At 41.5% G+C, this 19,429-nt stretch overlaps 1 protein-coding gene across 1 annotated transcript in view; it reads right to left on the bottom strand.

Annotated features, from left to right (window-relative positions):
• The window catches only part of GYS1 (glycogen synthase 1), a 37,045-nt gene extending 17,616 nt beyond the window's left edge, over positions 1–19,429 (bottom strand). The window contains exons 1-8 of the mRNA XM_063301128.1: positions 19,230–19,429; positions 12,797–12,978; positions 7,129–7,320; positions 6,851–7,039; positions 4,872–5,016; positions 3,854–3,971; positions 1,909–2,029; positions 663–769 (exon numbers count right to left, since the gene is read on the bottom strand). Coding sequence (XP_063157198.1) covers positions 663–769; positions 1,909–2,029; positions 3,854–3,971; positions 4,872–5,016; positions 6,851–7,039; positions 7,129–7,320; positions 12,797–12,978; positions 19,230–19,347 — 1,172 coding nt within the window. The 5' untranslated portion in view covers positions 19,348–19,429. The remainder of the gene's footprint in view (positions 1–662; positions 770–1,908; positions 2,030–3,853; positions 3,972–4,871; positions 5,017–6,850; positions 7,040–7,128; positions 7,321–12,796; positions 12,979–19,229) is intronic.

Genomic DNA, 19,429 nt, shown 5'->3' with positions numbered 1-19,429 from the left:
GATTAAGAACAAAGGCTTCCAGTGACTTTTGGACTTTCTCCCTAGAGAGATTTAAATGAGATCTAGCAGGCTGGAGAAAAGAGGAAGACTATCTCAGCCTAAGTGTTTCTTCAGGTATGGAGTGACCTTCCCTGTTCTGAGGCCCTCAGGACAGATTGGACTTGGACTGTCGTAACTCCTAGCCTGCACAGCTGAAGGCCAAATTGGGTGAGAATTATGGGAATCTTTCCTGGCACATTTTTATCCTGCCTTTTCTGAGAAATCTCACAGCAATTTACGGGGGTGGGGGTGTCTCAGTCACTAGATTTATCCCCATTCCTTTCACCCTCTGAGATAGGTTGGACTGAGTAATAGCGACTGGGCCAAAATCATAAGCTTTATGTTGAACAAAGTCTGAGAACGATTCTACCCTCCCCCATTTGTCCTTTGCAATCCTCTAATTTGCACATCTAGTTAGAGAACAAACTATGACATTGGAGTGATTTTTCCTTATATCTGCACGTTCTTTCCAAAAGCAGTGTGAACTTGTATGGACGGTTTGAATTTCCTGATCAGGACGCCTGTGTAATGGACTTCTGTTTCATTCACTACAAAGCCTGATTCCTAAGGAAGCCTGTTACAAGGGACAGATTTGTGGGAACCAGAACTCCCTGAGAACTCACCAGAGCTGCTTGCGGACGGCCTGGCCTTTCAGTGTCTCCACGTTGAAATTGTTTGTCCTAGCTGGCATGATAAAAAATGCTACAACTGTAATCTGGCTTCCATTCACCTACAGAGAGAGAAGCCATCAAAAACCAGGAATGAAAGATCACTACTTTTAAGTATGGTCAAAAGCAGTGGATAAGCTGACCTATGTTAAGAGAGCTTAGTCAATTGCATTCATCTTTTGCTTTCAGAATTCATCTTTTTTTCTCCCTTTTGATATGTGGCCATTTCCTAATCAGTCATTTGCCTTTGTCTGACAGACTCCTTTCTTGAGGTGCTCCTTAGAAAGCAGACACTCCCATGTTCCAAGCAGGCAAGTGGACAACGGCCTAGAAAAAGTGACTACACTAATTTATTTATTAAACAGATTTATAAGGCCGCCCAACTTGCACACGGTGACTCCGGGTGGCTTACAGAATTAAAAACCATGAAAACACAAGATTATGCTTGGCAAGGATGAGGAAAACTGGATGAATAGATGGATGAATCAGGGATGTTCCTGGGATGACCCTGTAAGAGCTACATGGATCTCCAAGAATCATGAGGCTGTCATACAACCCCAGGAGATGCAGCTTCCTTATGGAGGTGGCAGTAGGGATGGCCTGAAAACCTACAGTTTATTTGGATTGGAAATGCAGCACATCCCCTCTTCCTTTCTATTTCCCCTAAGGCTGGGTTGAAGAGAGAAGTCCTTGGCAGAATAGCTAACAACATCCTAGCTGGACAGATTAGGAGATGTCAGTCTGACTGGGGCAGTCTACTGTAAGTAAGTATCTTTTCCTGGAGTATTCTTGGAAGAATGGTTCAATTATCACTCCTGCCAGCTTGTAGTATGAGATAGTTCTAGTATATTCTTCTTGTTTTCATCCAAAGGCATCCTGTGTACTCACCCATCCCATTATTTCATCTCCACAACAATGTAAACAGGAATAGAAATCCAAAAAGCTCCCAGATTCCTTGGGCAACAGCTCCTTAACTCTTGAGAAGTACAGTGTTTATGCACAATGACCTCTGCCACTACAGACTCATGGATTCCCCTCAAATATGTCAGTCTGTTAGGCTTATCAGAAGCTGCCATGCCCAAAGGCCCAATCAGGGGCCTAGCACTGCTGCAGGCCACGCTCTCTCAACATAGCCATATCTAATTGCCCACCCACCATCTCCCACAACTTGTTCCATTATAGCCCTGATTTTATTAATCACCCTCAGCAGGTAGTTGAGCCTGGCTAGGGCTTCCAAGAAAATGTCAGCTCCTTTGTTAGAGTATTCATAGCGTCCAGCGATGAAGAAGAAAATAGTTTTGTCAAGATTGAAGTCCAGATGCCTAGAAGAATAAGACGGGGTGATGGTGATGGTGGCTCTAGGTCAGAGATTCTTGAAAAACCAGAAGCCTAAGTTATTTAACAGCCAAGACAGATAAATTGGCTAAATAATCTTTTTAAAGACACACTAATACATTAGAAATAACAATGCTGCTTATATCACCATTCAAAGAACTGCAAAAATAGTTCAGTGAACCCAGGGGGAGAGGTGGATCATGATCCTACCCCATATGAAGAAGCAAGTGCCATTATGTTCAACAGACGTTACTGTACTTCCTAGCGAGAGGGAATCAAGGTAAGTTTGGCACAGTTTTTGAAGTGGAGGAAATTTGCACTTTCCAAATCTACATGAACCAGAACAGAATTATTCTTCAACGTTCATACTTTTCTGGTAATAAGATGCACTCTTCCCAGTAAAGTGCTGGGAAATGCTTTTTTATGGATGGCATCAATGTGAATTTCGCTTATCCTTAAATAGTTGTGTGTCCTCTCTATCAGCATGCAGCACAATCAATTCTTTTAAAATGAAATGTGTGTGTATGTGGGGGGGGCGGTATTTCAAAATAGCCAGTGTATGTATATGTGAGTTCAATCAGCTGGCATTAGTCATCCAGTCGCTTGTTTGTGAGATGGGCGGCTATATAAATGTGAAAAACAAACAGACAAACAAATAAATAAGAAGGAAAACAACGTCATAACATTCTGCACAGATGGCATAAATCCTTCTTTTTTTTTGAAACAATTTTAACAGCTCCCTGGATTCCAATCATGATGGTATTATTTATTAAGCACATCATGCAAACCGTTAATGCAAAATGGGGAAAAAAAATAGTTGGAGCCCAGTCTGCAGGTTCACAGTGCAATAAAAGCAGAAAGGCGAGCGGACAGAGAAAATAAGGAGAAAGGGCAGGGAAAATGTCAAGAGCTGTGATGGATGAGGGGAGTTAAACAGAAACACATACAGATCCACAGATAATTTTCTCAGGAATATGTGCAAAGCATGAAAATATGAGGCCAAAATATGGGAAGAATGGCTGTAAAACTTAAATGCTGAAATCATTTCTGGAGGCCAGCACTAAATATGCAAGGGACATCTTGCTGGATTGAACGAAATTTATTTCTAATGCAGTGTCTGATTTCCATTAATGCACAGATGCTTGCAACCTGGATAAGAAAGCAACCTCTTTATTTAGCCGTTCGGAAACCTATTCTTCTTGAATAACAAATGATTTTCCTCTCACATGAACCCTGGAAAATTTTTCTATACCCCACTCTCTGGCTTTGCCAGCCTCAAGTAGAAACGTCTGCTCATTTCTCCTACTCCTCTTTGAATGTGGTTAACATCATTTATTGTCTATTATTTCATTAATTTATATCCTGCCTTTCCTGTGGGAGCTCACTCCCTCCTCCAACGTTCCCTTTTTGTACGCTGACAAAGTTGCATCTCTTTCTCGACATAGAGAAAGGAAACTCATTTAGCCAGAAGAGCGGAGACCAAAACTGAGCCCACGCGTTCTTGTCTCTGCCGAAGATGGTCCTGCAGCTCCCACTTTTACATATTTGATGCCATCGAGAAAAAAACTGAAAGAGTGCACCTGCCTCTTTTCAAGGAAAGAGCCCTATGCTTTCACTTTTCACCTTGAAGGTCTGCTAAGACAACAAAATTATGGAAGATGAATGAAGCACAAACAGTAACTTGTTTTTAACTCATGAATATACTTCCTCCATCATTTATCACTACTGGCTTCAGTCTTTTCCTAGAAACTCAACTTCCTAGGACAAACTATTTTAATTATACAACACTAGCGAGGCTCATGATAACTCACCCATAGAAATGGCCCCGGACAAATTCCTGAATACGAGCTTTGCTCTGGGCATGGAGGTTTTGGAATTCATGCATAGCAGAGAACTTCTTGACATTCAGACCGTTGGGAGTCACAATATCTGGATATGGAATGCATATGGAGACAGGTTTTTAAAAGAGCAGGGAGTTTTGGTACTTTAAGGTTCTGAATCTACCCAAGCTGCAAAGATAGGTGCGAAAAACACGCACAAGTCATAGCAGGTGTTTTCCCAACTGCATCGAGCTTCCTCAGCCATCCTTGGAATTACAATTGACCAATGCATTTGATAGCAATTGATTCAATGTATAGAAGTGGGTGGGGTAAAGCAAACCCCAAGGAGAAGGAATGGGGGTGGCCTTGTGACATCACAGGGAGCCAGCCAATCAGAACTACTATTCCTGGCTGCAAGCAAGAATAGAAATTCTCCCCTCCCTACGTCCCTCTCTTCATTCTGAACAAAAGGTGGTGAGTGTACTTCCCCAACAGGCTGGTTCTTAAGGAAAAAAAAAATCCTTGGATGCAATCAAAAATCCACAGTACACAGTAACATGAAAAATACTTTTAAGAATTTTTTAAATGAATTTTAAAACAACTGTTTTACATTGGGACATTCCTTCTGAGACAGAGATTAAACATCAAGCTGCAATATAGGATTTATACCAACAGTCTAATTAGTATTGCCTAAGGTAGTGTTTCTCAGCCTTGGCAATTTTAAGATGTGTGGACTTCAAATCCCAGAATTCCCCAGCCAGCAAAGACTGGCTGGGGAATTCTGGAAGTTGAAGTCCACATATCTTAAAACTGCCAAGGTTGAGAAACACTGGTCTAAGAACTAGAAACTTTAATTAAGAAGCACTAAAACACTCAAGAATCTACATTCTACACAAAGCAATTGATTTCCTTCTAATATTATTCTGTAAGCTTTTACAATTCACAGAAGACTTAGACTGGGTTGGATCTTGTCATGCACAGCAATCCTTTAGCTCTTAAGGCCACTCACCAGGTTTTCGTTTTAACAGATGTTCAGCTTCTACAGCTGTGATCTGAGAAACTGTGCTAAAAACATGTGTGCAGTGGACAGCAGCTCGCTCCATACAATAACGATGGTAGATTTGCCGGTCTCCAGCCTCCTTGTCCACATTAAACTGAGGTGGGACAAGACAAAGTACATTAAACATCTTACAAAACTCAGAACTGCAAGGAGTAAGAGAGAGAAAAAATATAGTTTTAGGAGTGAACTACATTAGTATCTTGAAGGTTGAACAAAGGACATTTCAATCCAGTAGTCTAGTCTCAAGGCTGATTTCCAAGATCCTAGGAACTTAGCTCTACATTTTTTCTTTATGAAACTCTTCTCATGTTTCCTCTCCTAAATGCAGTTCCATCTATTTCATTTCTATTCTTCCCAAATTTTAATCCTCACATCTTTACTGCTGTTGCACTAAATATGCCTACCAGATGGACTAGGGATGTTATCATCCCTAGTCAGTATAGCCTGGTTGGGAAAAGATGCCTAACTGTATCTGTGGAAAATGAGATCATTCTCATTGAAGAAAATAAATCACTGCAAAATCAAAAGGGCTTATTACTGTATTCATCCCCCACTATGTTACAGGTACTGCCCAATGGCTATTCAAGACACTTCGGTAAACATATTTCCAAAACACTAATCACTGCAGGTGTCAGATCCCCTGATCAAAGGTTTCACAGAAACCCTTATCAGGGCATCTCCGTGGTGTCATTCTCAAAGGTTGCAGGATGGGAGGGTGTGTGTGAAGTTGGAGTGTAAAGGGGTTTGTTTTGTTTTGGTTTTTATGATCACCCCCACGCACCCGCCGCCAACTTCAAAATTTTCTCAGTTTCGCCAACCATTATCGAAATTTTATACCCCAATTTGCTCAAATTGCTTTACCTCTCACTGACTTATTATAAAACCAGGGGGAGGGGGGAAACCCGCAAAGTTACCTCCCCTGGAGCCAAACTTACACGGTCTTCTGACTGTCAAGCAGCTTTTGACAATTTGAAACTGCTTTTCACCCGTGAACCTATTCTTGCCCACCCAGACCCAACTCGCCCTTTTATTATGCAAGCTGATGCTTCTGACTCAGCTATTGGGGCAGTTTTAGTGCAAAAGGATGAAACAGGTTTTCCTCGTCTTTGTGCTATCTATCACGCAAGTTTTCTGATGCTGAGCGCAATTGGCCAATTTGGGAAAAAGAGGCTTTTGCTGTAAAAACTGCTCTTACACACTGGAGGCATCTCTTGGAAGGTGCCCTTTGTCCCTTTGAGGTGTGGACTGATCATAAAAACCTCCAAGCCTTGCTTGAATGAGCAGGTGCTGACAGCAGGTGTCATAACATAGTGGAGAGGAGTGGAGAGGAGCAGTGAATCACATTTTCCATGCAGTAAAAATATTACTTAAGGGCTGGGTAAATGTGATTTCTTTGACCACTGCCTCCTTAAGGAAAAATGCCTCTGATTTTCTAGAATTTTGATTTACATGCTAAGGACTTGAATGGAAAGCCACTAGGATAAGAGTCAGCAATCCCTTCAGGCACAAGCTCAGACAAGAATTTGTCCTCTTAATTAAAAATAAAATCACTCTGGAATCTTGCGCTCTGATCTCCTATAAGAACAGAAAACCTCGTGAGATTGAAGCCGCTTTTTTATCTCTGTTTAATTTGCAGAGCCATCACTGGACATCTACAAGGAATTTTAAAGGCGCTACATTGCTACCTCCTGTGCAGGAACTTTGGGAGGTGGGAAGATAAGAACTTGAGTCTCCTGATACAGAACTGAGGGTGGCTGAAAGAAAAGCTCTTATTCCCTGGAGCAGCCCAAAGCACTCAGTAGAAGGGCCAAAGCAGGAGATACACTGGACAAGTTAGAGCTCCCCATTTCTTCCCTTTGTTCTTGGATCCCATAGTCTCACACACCACCCACCAGTCAATGTCCAATCCTAGCCATTAGAAGACTCACATTCTGTAGGTTGTTGTAGAAGTCCACACTGCCAGCGCACAGGTAACGGCCAAGCAGGGTGGCATGGGTGGTGAAGATGGTAGCTATTGGAAGCTTCCGGATCCGACAGAGGAAGAGGCCAACGCCAGCCAACCACTCATGGAAATGACCAATGATGAATGGCTTTTCTTCTTCACATTGTGCAGCAAACTGTACAAGAAGCACAAAAAGAGAGTGAAGAGAAGTATGTTGGGGGATAGGAAGAGCGGAAGTTTTCTGGTAGAAACATATTCCCTTACCTCCCCTAGAAACCAGGCTGTGAGGAAGCCAAACAGGACAGCATCATTGGCCTCTCGGTCATACCAGGGAATCCCAATGGAACAGCTTTCCCACAATTCAGTCTTCCAGCGATCCAAGCTCCAAGCAGTTGCCCCAATATCAATGAGAATCACATATGGTCCCCCCTCAATAAGCCAGCGACCAAAGTAAACCTAGATGGAAGTTAGAAACAGTAGATTAATGAACAGGAGAGGTTAGAACTGACATCCTCTTAGATCTCCTGTAAAACACAACCAACAAAGCATGGATTGTAAAGGTCAGTGCTCAATTAAACAAGTCTCATCCCCAATTTAATAACGTCCACATTTATGATGTTATGTTTCAGAATGATGCACAAGTATTTTGTCTCTGAGATTCTTGAAAGAACACACATTTTACAATTTCAGGAACAAAAAGTCCAAGGAATGATGAAATCAGCAGACTTTGTACAGCAAAAAAGATAAGCATTGGAGCAAGGAATAGAACTATGAGGAAAGAAGGGGACGCTATATAAGGAAATCCTGTATATAATTCTACCTTACGTCATCTGAGTTTTCAACCCTAACCATTTATAGGTTCAAACTTCCCTGTCTTTTGTTTTGTGTGCTAGAAATATGCTCCTTATTTTTCTGTGGAAATTGAAATGATTGAAGGGCCAAACCTCACATGATTATCATCCCCCAGAGATAAGATTGTCCCACTTTGATGTTTTTCCAGAAGGCTCTGAAGACATGGTTCTGTCAGTGGGCCTGGGGAGCCCAGGCCGATGCGGAGCTGATTAAATGGCTAGTTTAGAGTATGCTTGTTTCCACCACAGAGGTTTTATTGGTTTTTAATCTTGTAAGCCACCCAGAGTCACTATGTGTGAGTTGGGTGGCCGTAAAAATTTGTTTAATAAATAAAATTAGAGTATCAACTGAATTATGGAAGAATAAACTTCTTAGGTTAAACTATTTAGGTATACATTTGATATATGATCTGTACATGCAAGGTCATGACTTCTGCACTTCAAATTTTGCAGACCTCCAGAATGATGAAATGTCCCAGTAACTTATTCTTAACCTTCAAATTCCCCTCCTTTCCAGCGGACCCTGTAAATTGTCACCATTCTAACCCAGAACACTCTCTCCTCCATCTCTCAGACCTGCCTCTTCTTTAACTCATTACATCATCACCCCCTCTCCACTCATTTCACATGCCAAAGTGTGCAGCGCTATGTGTACCAAGTGTGTGTATATCTCTAATTTTAGCCTCTGGTTCATGTTACCTCATCTCCACTTTATAAAAGGTCACTTGCCTGGTGTTGTTTTTTTCCTGGGCAACCCAAAATAACCTTCTGCTCTGAAATGGGGTTAGGATGGATGGCTAAAATAGAAAAATCAAGTAAAAACGAAGGGCTCCTTGAATGTATCCTATAAGTACATTCCGTATTGGAAATAGTTAATATCTATATGCAATGGTTCCAGCATACACTTGAATTTGTTTTTATACCAATGTTTTCCTGCTTGCTTGTACCTATTTTGGGTGGCAGTGCAGTACTGGCTTCATCAGGGAGCTGAGCGTAGTATCTTTGCTATTGTACCCAATTTGGAAACATTACTTATATGTAAAGATAAACCAGAATTCCTGGCTGATTGGATGAACAGTACACAAATCTGTGACAGGTTTATACTCCTACCTTTGGGAGCTGTAAACCATCACCCTGGGTTTGGTTGTCACAGTGGCTGCATTCTGCCATTGTTTAACAAACTAGTTTATCACTAGTGCAAGAGAGCTTGTCTAAGTCATAAACCATGGAGCACAAAGTTGGCTTTATATATCATGCGATGCCCCAACAAACCAATTGTGTTAGAATGATGGGTGAGTCCCACCAATATGTCCTCCCTGTCTGCTTGGTTTTACTTCCTTGTGGGAAGGGAATGAGAGCAAATATGGCTACTTGCACTTGTACAATGCCACTCAATAAATCATGGAGATAAGACAAGTCATACTAGATTATCATTAAAGTGGACACAGATGACACCCTGCAAGAGAGTAGACGTTTTGTGAACAGTGGAAAGGCACCCGGCATTATCTTAATATTTTAAGGTATTTCTGGCAAGACTTGCTTATAGATATTGTAGTTGGCACAAAAACCTCACAGCGCAAATCTTTTGCTCAGCAGCATTTCAGTGACTTTAAAGCAGACATGAGACTCCCTGGACCCTTTAGCAGTTGTGGATCACAACTCCCCTCATTCTCATTCGTGTGGTGATGCTGGTTGGCATGGATGAGAACTGGAGTTTAGCAACTTTAGAAGACCACAGATTTCCCCTTTCCTCTACACCTACAGCCTGAAGGAAGATACTTTCCCATGCAAATATTCCCCACATTTGTGGGCTGCATCACAGCAATGCAACTTTGCAAGCTGTTACCCAATGACAGGGCTCTCATTCCCTCTGCACACAGGAAGTCCCAGCTTCAATCCTTGTCATCTCCGATTAAAATAGGGCTGGCAGCCTTTGGCTTACTGTATTGCCTGCACAAAGTCTGAAGATTTATTCTACAGCTGACAGATTAAGCTGCTACTAAGCTCAACATACTTATTTTTGCCTTTACCTCAGATCTCCTAAAAACGTATTTTTCAGGAGCTAGGAGGAAAAAAATCTCTGTGTTCATGCCATACCTTGGGGAGAGAAAAAGTAATCTCCAGTAAAAAAAAAAAGCCTTGCATTAGAATGATCTTCAGTGGCCATGAGCATTTATTTCTAATCCTCCCCTGTTGGAACCCCAAGTTGCTCCTGATGTTCATACGTAAAGATGAACAGGTTGGCCCACCAATGGGCAGAAACTTCTGGAGTCACCCCACTGGTGATGGCCTGCCGCTCCACAGCAATGTTCCTTTTACACTGAGGGAGAAGATGATTAAAATCTCTGTAGGGTGCCTTCACCTGGCCAGAACCTCCACAGTCCTGGTCCTGCAAAGAGAGCTGGCAGGACAACTGTGACCTCCACAGCTTCTCCCCAAGTGGTTGTAGGTGTTCTGCTGCAAATGGTCCTACTGAAAAAGACCAAGGCACCTTTGCTGGCTACGGGGAGGCTGATACTTCCAAGAAGTCTTCAAACAGGGCTTCCAACTCTCTCATAGTCTGGCCTAGTTTCTAACATGCACTGCCCATTCATGGAGGTCCCATTTAATAAATTTAGCTAAGAGTAATTTCTTTTTGGCTTCTTGTCTATAAAGACCGGTAATTTTTAATGTATCAAAATGGTTCTATTGCAAAAGTTTCTAAAGTTCTAAAGTTTCTAAAGGAAAAAAGGAAAACTAATTTGAAAAAGGAACAAATGAACTTTAGAAGAGTTATTTCAAAATGTTCATATAGTAGCACCTCAAAAGGTGTCCACAGACCTTCCAAACTGAATTAAAATAATGATTTTAAACACTGTGGAAATCTTGCACAATTGCAGCATTCTCATGCAAGACTTCACAAGATTTCAGGGTGAGATTGCTGAGATATTATGACATTTGGAAACCTCATAATATCTCCAGATGTATGTATGTGTCAATACACTGCAAGAATCTCCTGGTTGGTGGAATACAGGCAACACTATGTTGGCCTACAAGGAAATTTCTACGTTAGACTAGCCAACATAGGGCAAAACTGACCAGGGATTTCCACACTGTAAGCAGGATACATGTGGCACAGTGTGACTAACATGGAAACATGGTCTACACCTTCTCTATCTTACTAAAAAGTATTATCTGAAAGCCTGATCAAATCCTTGTGGATCACGGAGATCAATATACACGGGCCCATCTGATGATGACTCAGGATTATGGAAGATTGTAACTAGGAACGTAAAAAGTAGCAAATAGTAAAAAACATGAAATAATAAAATGCAAAGAGAAAAATGAATAAGTTGCGTGTCTCTGAGACTAAGAGAAAGGGGAAGGCTGCAACAGATGTGCATGAAAAGTGCTCTGCCCTTGTGGAGTAGAGTGGTTCAATATATGGTAAGGCTGCAAGAGTAGATAGTATAACTGGGGAAATGTCAGAAGATGGACGGGCTTGCCTATGGAATGTCTGTGTGACTTGCTCAACATGAGCGTGAAGACTGCATCACTGCCTGATGAATGGAAGAGTGCCTTTACTGTTATCCTATACAAAGGGGAAAGTAGCAAGGTAAATCAAAGACTATGGGGTACAGGTTGATAAATGTGCCTGGGAAAGTATCTGGCAGAATTTTGATTAAAATAGTACAAGAGGTGACAATGAAAAAAATTGGGAAATGCAGTGTGGCAGGGGATGTGCAGACCAGATTTCTGCTCTTCAGCAAATGACTGAGATATGCAAAAAAGATGAGGATTTCTTGATTTAGAGGAGCATATGATAAAGTAAATAGGTTTGAAGGAACATTTTGCAGAAAGATGAAAGTTGGTTGCTGAATGCTATAACTGGAATTCTTCGCAAATGGTTCAACACTGAATAGGAAATAAGAATTTGTGACATCCCCTTGATGGTTTAATGCATTTATGGATAATGCTTGTAATGTCATTACAGATGAATAGTGTGAGGATGTGAATATGCGTGTATTTTTGTGTGCACAGATGATTTCCAGCAAATATTAGAGTATATGATGTAAAAAAGAGTATGGATCTGAAAATAATGTATCAGAAATCAAGGTACTTGTATTTGATAGCAAAAATGGAGTGAACAATTGTAAATTATTCAGAAATGGCAAAAAATAGATGAAGTTGTGTCCACAATGTCTATTAAATATAAAGAAAAATGGAGAAATTTTAAGATGTGCTAATGCTGAAAGACAGACAGTATATGATCTGTTATGAGAACGTTTGTTGAAAGACATAAAATGGATGTGTATAAGTATAGGTTTCTGTCCACATTTTATATGGAAGTGAAAGATGAATATGTCAGAAAAAATGCAGTGTAATGGGAATGGGGTACTTAATACGTCAGGAATCAATGAGTGCTGAATGAATGGATCGAATACAAGGGAGCGACCACTATGAAAAATATACATTGACGTACTTTGGTCATATAGAGGAAATGAATAAGGGTCACATTGCTAAACAAATATATGAAGGAAGAGTGAGTGTGTTCAGAGGAAGACCAAGAAAGCTGTGGTTGGATGGAGCTGATGAGCTCCTCAAAAAGAGAGAGTGAGCAGTTTAAAGAACAAAAAGTAATGTGATGCATGCACATAGCTTGCAAGGACTGTTTGCAAGAACAGAAAGATATAGTGAAGGATGTTGCTATGAACTAGATTTCTTACTTAATGCCTTAATTTCTTCAGCTTACAATTTTTACACCTTTTCTGTGCTTTGCATAATGTTGGTTTACTCCAAGAGGAAACAGCATGCTGGATATGTATCTATGTAGATTCCTCAAAGACGAAGTTCTCAATCTCCAGTCTCTTCTGACTGGCAAATTCATTCTGCCTAGGCCTAAAATAGAGCTCTTTCCTATCACCAGCTACCTGATATTCCTCTTAAAGTAGAATTACCATGAACTGAACTGAATGTTCTAGGCGCACCACTGACTCACACACCTTCCTCCCCAAATGGAGTCAAGGAATTGTTTATGAGAATTAAGCCCACTGAGGCCCAAATCCCAAATACTTTTTTCTCCCCCCGCCTTGCAGTCTTACTTTACATCCTTTTGTGTTCATGGAGTCAATGGTTCGGCGAATGGCAGGGTTGGGGGGTTCTATCAGCTCCACCTGTGTGCGCACATTCAATTCCAGGTAAGGTCCAATCAGGAAGTAATTCTCACCCCACTCATCCAGTGTAATCTTGGCTTTCGTCTGGATAACAGTGAAGATCCCACCAACTAAAAGAAAATATGGTATTTGTTTTTAACTTACACGCTTATACATTATTTCGAGCACCCACCCCAGTCAAGAAGCTTTAGGGCAATGTAATGTTGCTCTAATGGATTTATTTAATGTAGTTTATTCTTCTACATTGTCTGGGTGTGCTTACTCATCCTGAGTATGTGACAAACTATATAATCATGTTTAAAATAAATCTAGAATGTAGAGATTTCAGTATCTGATCAGCCTATGCTCTAAATGTGAAACTCATCAGCGGTGGATCCAGGACAAACAAAATAGCATATTTTTTCACACAATCCCTCTTAAATTATTGGAGACTTTGCTAACCCAATGTCCTTAACCATGCTGCTGAGGAATTCTGGGAACTGTAGTCACCATTTATCAGGTGGAGATCAAGGTAGAGAAAGCTGAATCTCAGCATTCTTAATGATCTAAATGTGGCTTTAAAAGGTAACTTTGATTAATGCATGGAAAATTGGCCTGTTGTTGGCTTTTCAATAACTGAAATGAGCTGAATGTAGGGGTCTTCTAAAAACAATTTGGAAATTGCATGTAATTTGTACAGTGTTGCAAGGTTATTGGTGAGTCTGTGTGTTCGTATCCTATTTTTATCACATTGCATGGGGCTTCTTTGTCAGAATCTCTGCCACTAGTCTGTTGCCAGACTCCTTTTAAAGGACAGGTTTGAACCTTAAAGTCCTGAAGGCTGCATTCTCCATACCCAAATCTTATTATCTTCTTTGGCGTCCTATTTCTGTGTGACCCTCCCAAATGAGCAAAGTGGTAGGAGAGTATCAAGGAGATTGATTTGGCCTTTGGGTGGTGGTGGCACTCTGATTATGAAACAGACTTTCCAGAGAGGTTCACCTACTGCCATCTTTATGATCTTTTTGGTCCAGATAAAGATTTTGGTTATTCATCCAAGCCTTTAAAATACTTCCTCTCTTCAGTCTAGGTCTCCCATTTTTAGACTCGGTGCTTCACATGCAATTGTTTTGCACTGTTACTTTAACACTGCATTTATTTCTGAGACACTTGACAGGACCAGCCAAAGTGACCAATAATTCACTAGAAAGCAAAAATGAAGTGTTATGATCCAACCAAGACTCTTGATGTACCACTCCCCTAAATGAACCATGGTTTTGTCATACCTGCACCCTACGTGAAAAACAAATTGATTATGGAAGCAGGCAAGCTGTCATCTGCCATAGCCAGCACAGAAGCAGCAGAAGATTGCTGCAGGAGGAAAAGAGTTCTTAGCCCCTTTTATTAGGTTAAGGACTTTTGAGGACTTATATATATAGCTCTTACGCTATACAACTCAGCGAAAAGACCTTTGTTCATATATTCAACCTCCTCTAAGTGGCTGGACTCCAGCCTTCTTCCTGGAAAGCATGCAAACCCAGCCCTCGCTTACAAACCACTGTATTTACTTTTCACTCAAGGACCCTGGCTCCCTCAGCTAACTTCTCCTCTCCTCTTGAGGAGCCTAAGAATCTTGGCTCTTTGCTTCCCCTTCCAAGCAGGGAGTTGACCAGGAAAAGTAATTTAAAAAAACACTCACATGAATATTCTATGAGGGAAGAGTGACTAGGAAATGGCACTGCAGAATACAAGAACTTGAAACTTTGCAACGAAACCGAACAGAGCTTGGACTGTGCCTAGAGGCGAAGGTTTTGAATCGTGAGAAACAGTAATGTCTTCAGAGCTGAGGAACTGGGTGTGTTTAGAAGGATTTATCCAAATAGTCATGTAAGCAGCCTTTCCAATTTGGGTGCCCTATATATGTGTGCACTTCTCCCAGAATTTACAACAGTCACCCTGCCACTGGGGAAACTCCAGGAGTTGAAGTCCATACTTCTGCTGGACACCTTAGCTGGGGAAGGCTCCTTTAATGGACTGAACTGATTCTCTTTGTGAGATCCTCTCATTATCACAGCAGAAGAGCTAGCTCAGAGGAAGAGAAGAGGGCACTGTTACGGGCATTTTGCAAATGGGTTTGCTCTCAGAAGCAAGGAAACAAAATGGAGAGCTTTTCCATGAGGCTCTTGGCACAACCCTTTAACACTGATACTGTCATGAGTAAGGATGGCGAGCAGGGGGCTCCCACCCAGACTGTTAAGCGCATGCGTAGCACTGAGGAACTGTTCAGCCATTCAAAGAGACACAGATCGGGACCGCCTTAACCTTTGGGGTTTATATGGCTGGGTTTTTCCCACGCTTCCTCAGTTTGTTAGGATTCTTGTTAAGTACTAGTAATAAATATTAGAGACCAAGTCATTGTCTCAGTGTGTTTCCTGGTAATCAGGACAGATACCTTGCTGAAAGGATGGGCAATCCGTAGCTTCTGAAATCCTTTTCTGTGCCCCTGCAAACCTCCCCCAAATGTATCATTGAGAAGAAGTTTCCTGCTATTAAATCTAAAATAGATTTAACATAGCAAAAAAGGAAAAATACCACTCTCCTGAGGAAAAAAAATCCAAGAAAATCTTGAGCTAACTCAAATCACAGCACATTGTTCCACTGCAAGCCTAACCATTCCTCCAGAAAATATTAATCAAGTCTCCCAAATATCAAGGAGTCACCCGTGTTACTCTTCCATAACTCACCCTGTCACAAAAAGTAAGCACGTGCCTTAGAAACAACCATATTTTGCTTCCTGATTGCTTCACTACTCGCCCCTTCCTCTGTTGGTTCCAGTATACTAGCTTTTAGATTGCAAGCAACTCAAAGCAGGAATCTGCCCACTCAAAGTCCATAAGATGTCAAGCACTCCAACAGCATAACAGTAAAAAAAGAACAGATTAAATTCTTCTTCAGAGACCTTTCTTGGGCTGCTGCCTTCAAGCATCAGAAGCTGGTTGCCCTCAAATGATGCAACTCTCTCGTCCAGACAAATTAATCTTTCATCTAGTATGCTATCCTCCCAAGATTTATGAGACCTTTACCTGGATTGATCTAGATAAAAAAATTATCTTAATAATTCAGGTTTTGCTGCCATATCTTCTTGGCTGGAATTGCACTTATATGCTCCAGCCAGCCTACTTCATAGGGTTCTTGATGTAGGCACAAAATTAAGGAAAATCCCCAAGTAAGCTTCTTGGAGAGCTCAGGGAAAGTTGAAATATACAGATGATAAAAATAAATATATTTATATTTACTTAAGTTGCCTTAAGGCCTTTTCACTACTCCTGTCCTTAGAAGCAAGTGAGATTGACTGTTGTAGTGCTGGTGACAGGCAGAAAGCAACTTCTGAAAAAAATTGAAAAAAACATTTTGTGAAATGGGAAGAGCATCCCTGCAAGGGAACAAGTTAGTCTGCAGATTAACACTTTTTTCCCCTCTTTTCCAAGTAGATCAGATTAGAGCTAGAATATCAGACATCCAGTCTAGTGACAACACATCCTCAACAGAATGCCCCTTCTTTCTTCTTTATCAAACAAACAAAGACAACAACAACACCCAAGAGGATTATTTTTTTTAATGCTTCCTTCAAAAATCAGGGGATGTTTCCCACCAGGTCAGGCTGGCCTTCCTACCACACATGAATTGCAAGCACCATGCTTTGCTAAGGCATTTTAGAGCTAGGTAAATGCAGGCATCTCACCTAGAGATCCCAGGGCACTGCCGTAGGCCAAGCCTCATCTTGGAGCTGCAGTCAGTTGTCAATTAAAGGTCCAGAGGGAAAAAAATCAGCAATAAGTTGAACTCTGTCCCTTTTCTCCCCTGGTGCCTGCATCATACACCCAAGATTTTGCATATTGCATTCCATAATGAATGTACTGTATAGTGATGTATCTGCAACATGTTTAGAAGATGCAAGGCTTCTCAATAAATGATCTTGCTGGAGGCAAAGAAAAATATGCCTCTTCATTCTTACTTGCTTACTTGAACACAAGCTGTGTGAGAGTCCTGCAAACTATAATCAGGGACACAGGAGAGGCCACAAAACATGCAGATAGTAATATCTGAGGGAGCAACCTGCAGCTGAGGCAGCGACCTTATTCAGAGGCAGAAATGGCCCTGAGTGGCTGCTCATTTGGCATTCTAACAAAGACCATCATCTCTGTTGGTCTTTGATGCCACCCATTGACAAGAAAAAGGTAATACCTATGGTAAATTCAGGGAAATACCCTGAGATATGCAGATTAAAAAAATAAACTGTAGAAAAATCACTTGTGGGGAAAGCCCAGTATGCTGATAGTTTTCTGGGAAGGTAGATGAAAAACAGAGGAAATGTATGAAATAGAGGGGCTAAAATCTTAAACAGCAGCATTCCACACTGCAACATTTTGTGGAAGATACAAGTGGTTGGCTAGAATATTTTTCTGACAAGTTCATTCTCACAAATTCCCTGCTAAAATGTTTAAAGTGCAATGCTGTATTTAAACATCTAATAGCTATATAATTCAGATGTGTGTCTACATATGTACCTACATTCACACAAAGGCCACTCAGGACCCAACTCTCTTTTGCAAAAATTACAGCACAAACTCTTTGGAAGTGAAACTCACTGCACTTGGTGGGATTTGCTACATCATTCTAGTCTATAACCCTTATCCACCAGGCTCTGTGCTGGCACCAACAATTCTGGAACAGTTTGTTGTAGATCATGAGTTCTAATCCTGATTTAGGCAAGAAGCTAGATGGGTAACATAGGCCAGTCATCCTCTCAGTCCTAGGAATAACACAATAGCAAACCACTTCCAAAAAATGTTGCCAGGAAAATGCAAGGACTTGTCGAGGCAATCACCAGGAGTCAAGACTGAGTCGCGTGCAAAAAAAGTTTTCTGCTGCCATTGTGAGAACTGGAAGCCTGGCTATCTAAACAGGAGCCTGGCTATCCTGTTTGTTGTTGTTTATTCGTTCAGCCGCTTCCGACTCTTCGTGACTTCATGGACCAGCCCACGCCAGAGCTTCCTGTCGGTCGTCAACACCCCCAGCTCCCCCAGGGACGAATAGGTGATGGATTCGTCCCTGGATATCCTACATCCTGCATATATATGGTGATTGGTACTCTAGTACCTGGTAGTATAAAGTTTAATACATTAAAATGTTTTTATTATTATATGGCAGGGACATTAGACAGGGAAGATTCTGTCCATCAGCCATCTGCTGTTCAAAGCAGTTACCTCGGTCTGAAGGTGAGTATTTAAACAGGGATGCATCTTCTCAAAGAATGAATAACATTTCAAAAATTTTCTTATGCAGTGGAGGTTGTGGAAGAGAGGTTGTATGTATTTCATGTACATTATATAGTATTGAGTACATATCAAGAGTATAGCTGGAGTATGCACAGCAGAGGTTCAAAATTCAAGCCAAGTGAGCTAGAACTTCAAAAGTGGCTACGTCCTTAAGCAAGCACATGAGAACAGCTCTATGGTAGTATTGGCAAATATTCAGAATTACCAGGAATCCCCATCCTTTTTTAAGGAACATAGCGTTCTTCTTGTTGTTCTTTGACACAGTCGAAGTTACTACAGGGAAAGGCAGCCTGAAATACTGTCCTTGGAATCTCAGTGCCTTAAATGCCCAGGAGACCTGTAGTAGCTGATTCCAGCAGGGGATCTTCTCAATGAATACATGGTGACAGCAGCCTGCTGAAGTGGACTGCCCTGGAAATATTCACTATAAAAGGGTACTGTATCTGCTTGTCATCGAAGACAGCACTAACCCAAATATGAAAGATTTATGGATGGGAGGATCTGAGAACAGCAAAGGGAGGGGGAAAGGGCTAAGAGATCTCCTAAACTGCTGAGCAATGTTGCTGGAAGAAATTGCAACATTACAAGATATTCATTGCCCCAAATGAGGATCTTTGAATTCAACCACCTTTTGTCTAACATTCAACATGCCAGTCGATCATTTTTAAAGAAGGATGGACAACCTGTTTCTCAAAATCTTTTGCCTCCACACCATGCCCTTCACAGTTCAATGGGTTGCCCAGGCACTGGTTGACTAGGGCCTAGTTCATCTCTACCTGCTAATCCAACAGAGCCTTTGACCAGCAATCAGATAAGTCCCTGGTCCTATATACTCCATTCCCAGGTGATACCTGAATTCTGGTCCTCAGTTCTTTCAGTATATCTCACCCTGTGGCTTGCAAATAGCTCTGTTGAACCTGTTCTCTGCCTCTTTCCTGCAAGAAAAGACATTCAGGCCTTCTGGGTCCCAAACACTCTCCTGCTCCAACTTTTGAAACCTGATCACTTTCCTAAGATCTTCTTTAAAAATAGTCACCACGTACCTTTATTGGCCACCTCCCAAGCCACTTCGAAAAGAATGGCGTTGTCCAGGTCGAGTTCATCTTCCCAGTCCTCTAACCCAGATAGGGAGGTCACTGACAGGCTGCGGGCCAGGGGCATGGCCTCAAGAGGACGAAGGCAAGGGCAAAAGGACTTGAGGGGACGGGGTGTCAGGGCCTAACCTGGAAAAAGAGAAAGGAAT

Source organism: Candoia aspera, chromosome 4 (genome assembly GCF_035149785.1).
Source record: "Candoia aspera isolate rCanAsp1 chromosome 4, rCanAsp1.hap2, whole genome shotgun sequence".
NCBI lineage: Eukaryota > Metazoa > Chordata > Lepidosauria > Squamata > Boidae > Candoia > Candoia aspera.
Note: the sequence above shows the minus strand (reverse complement) of the source record. Positions and strands in the feature narration are given on the sequence as shown.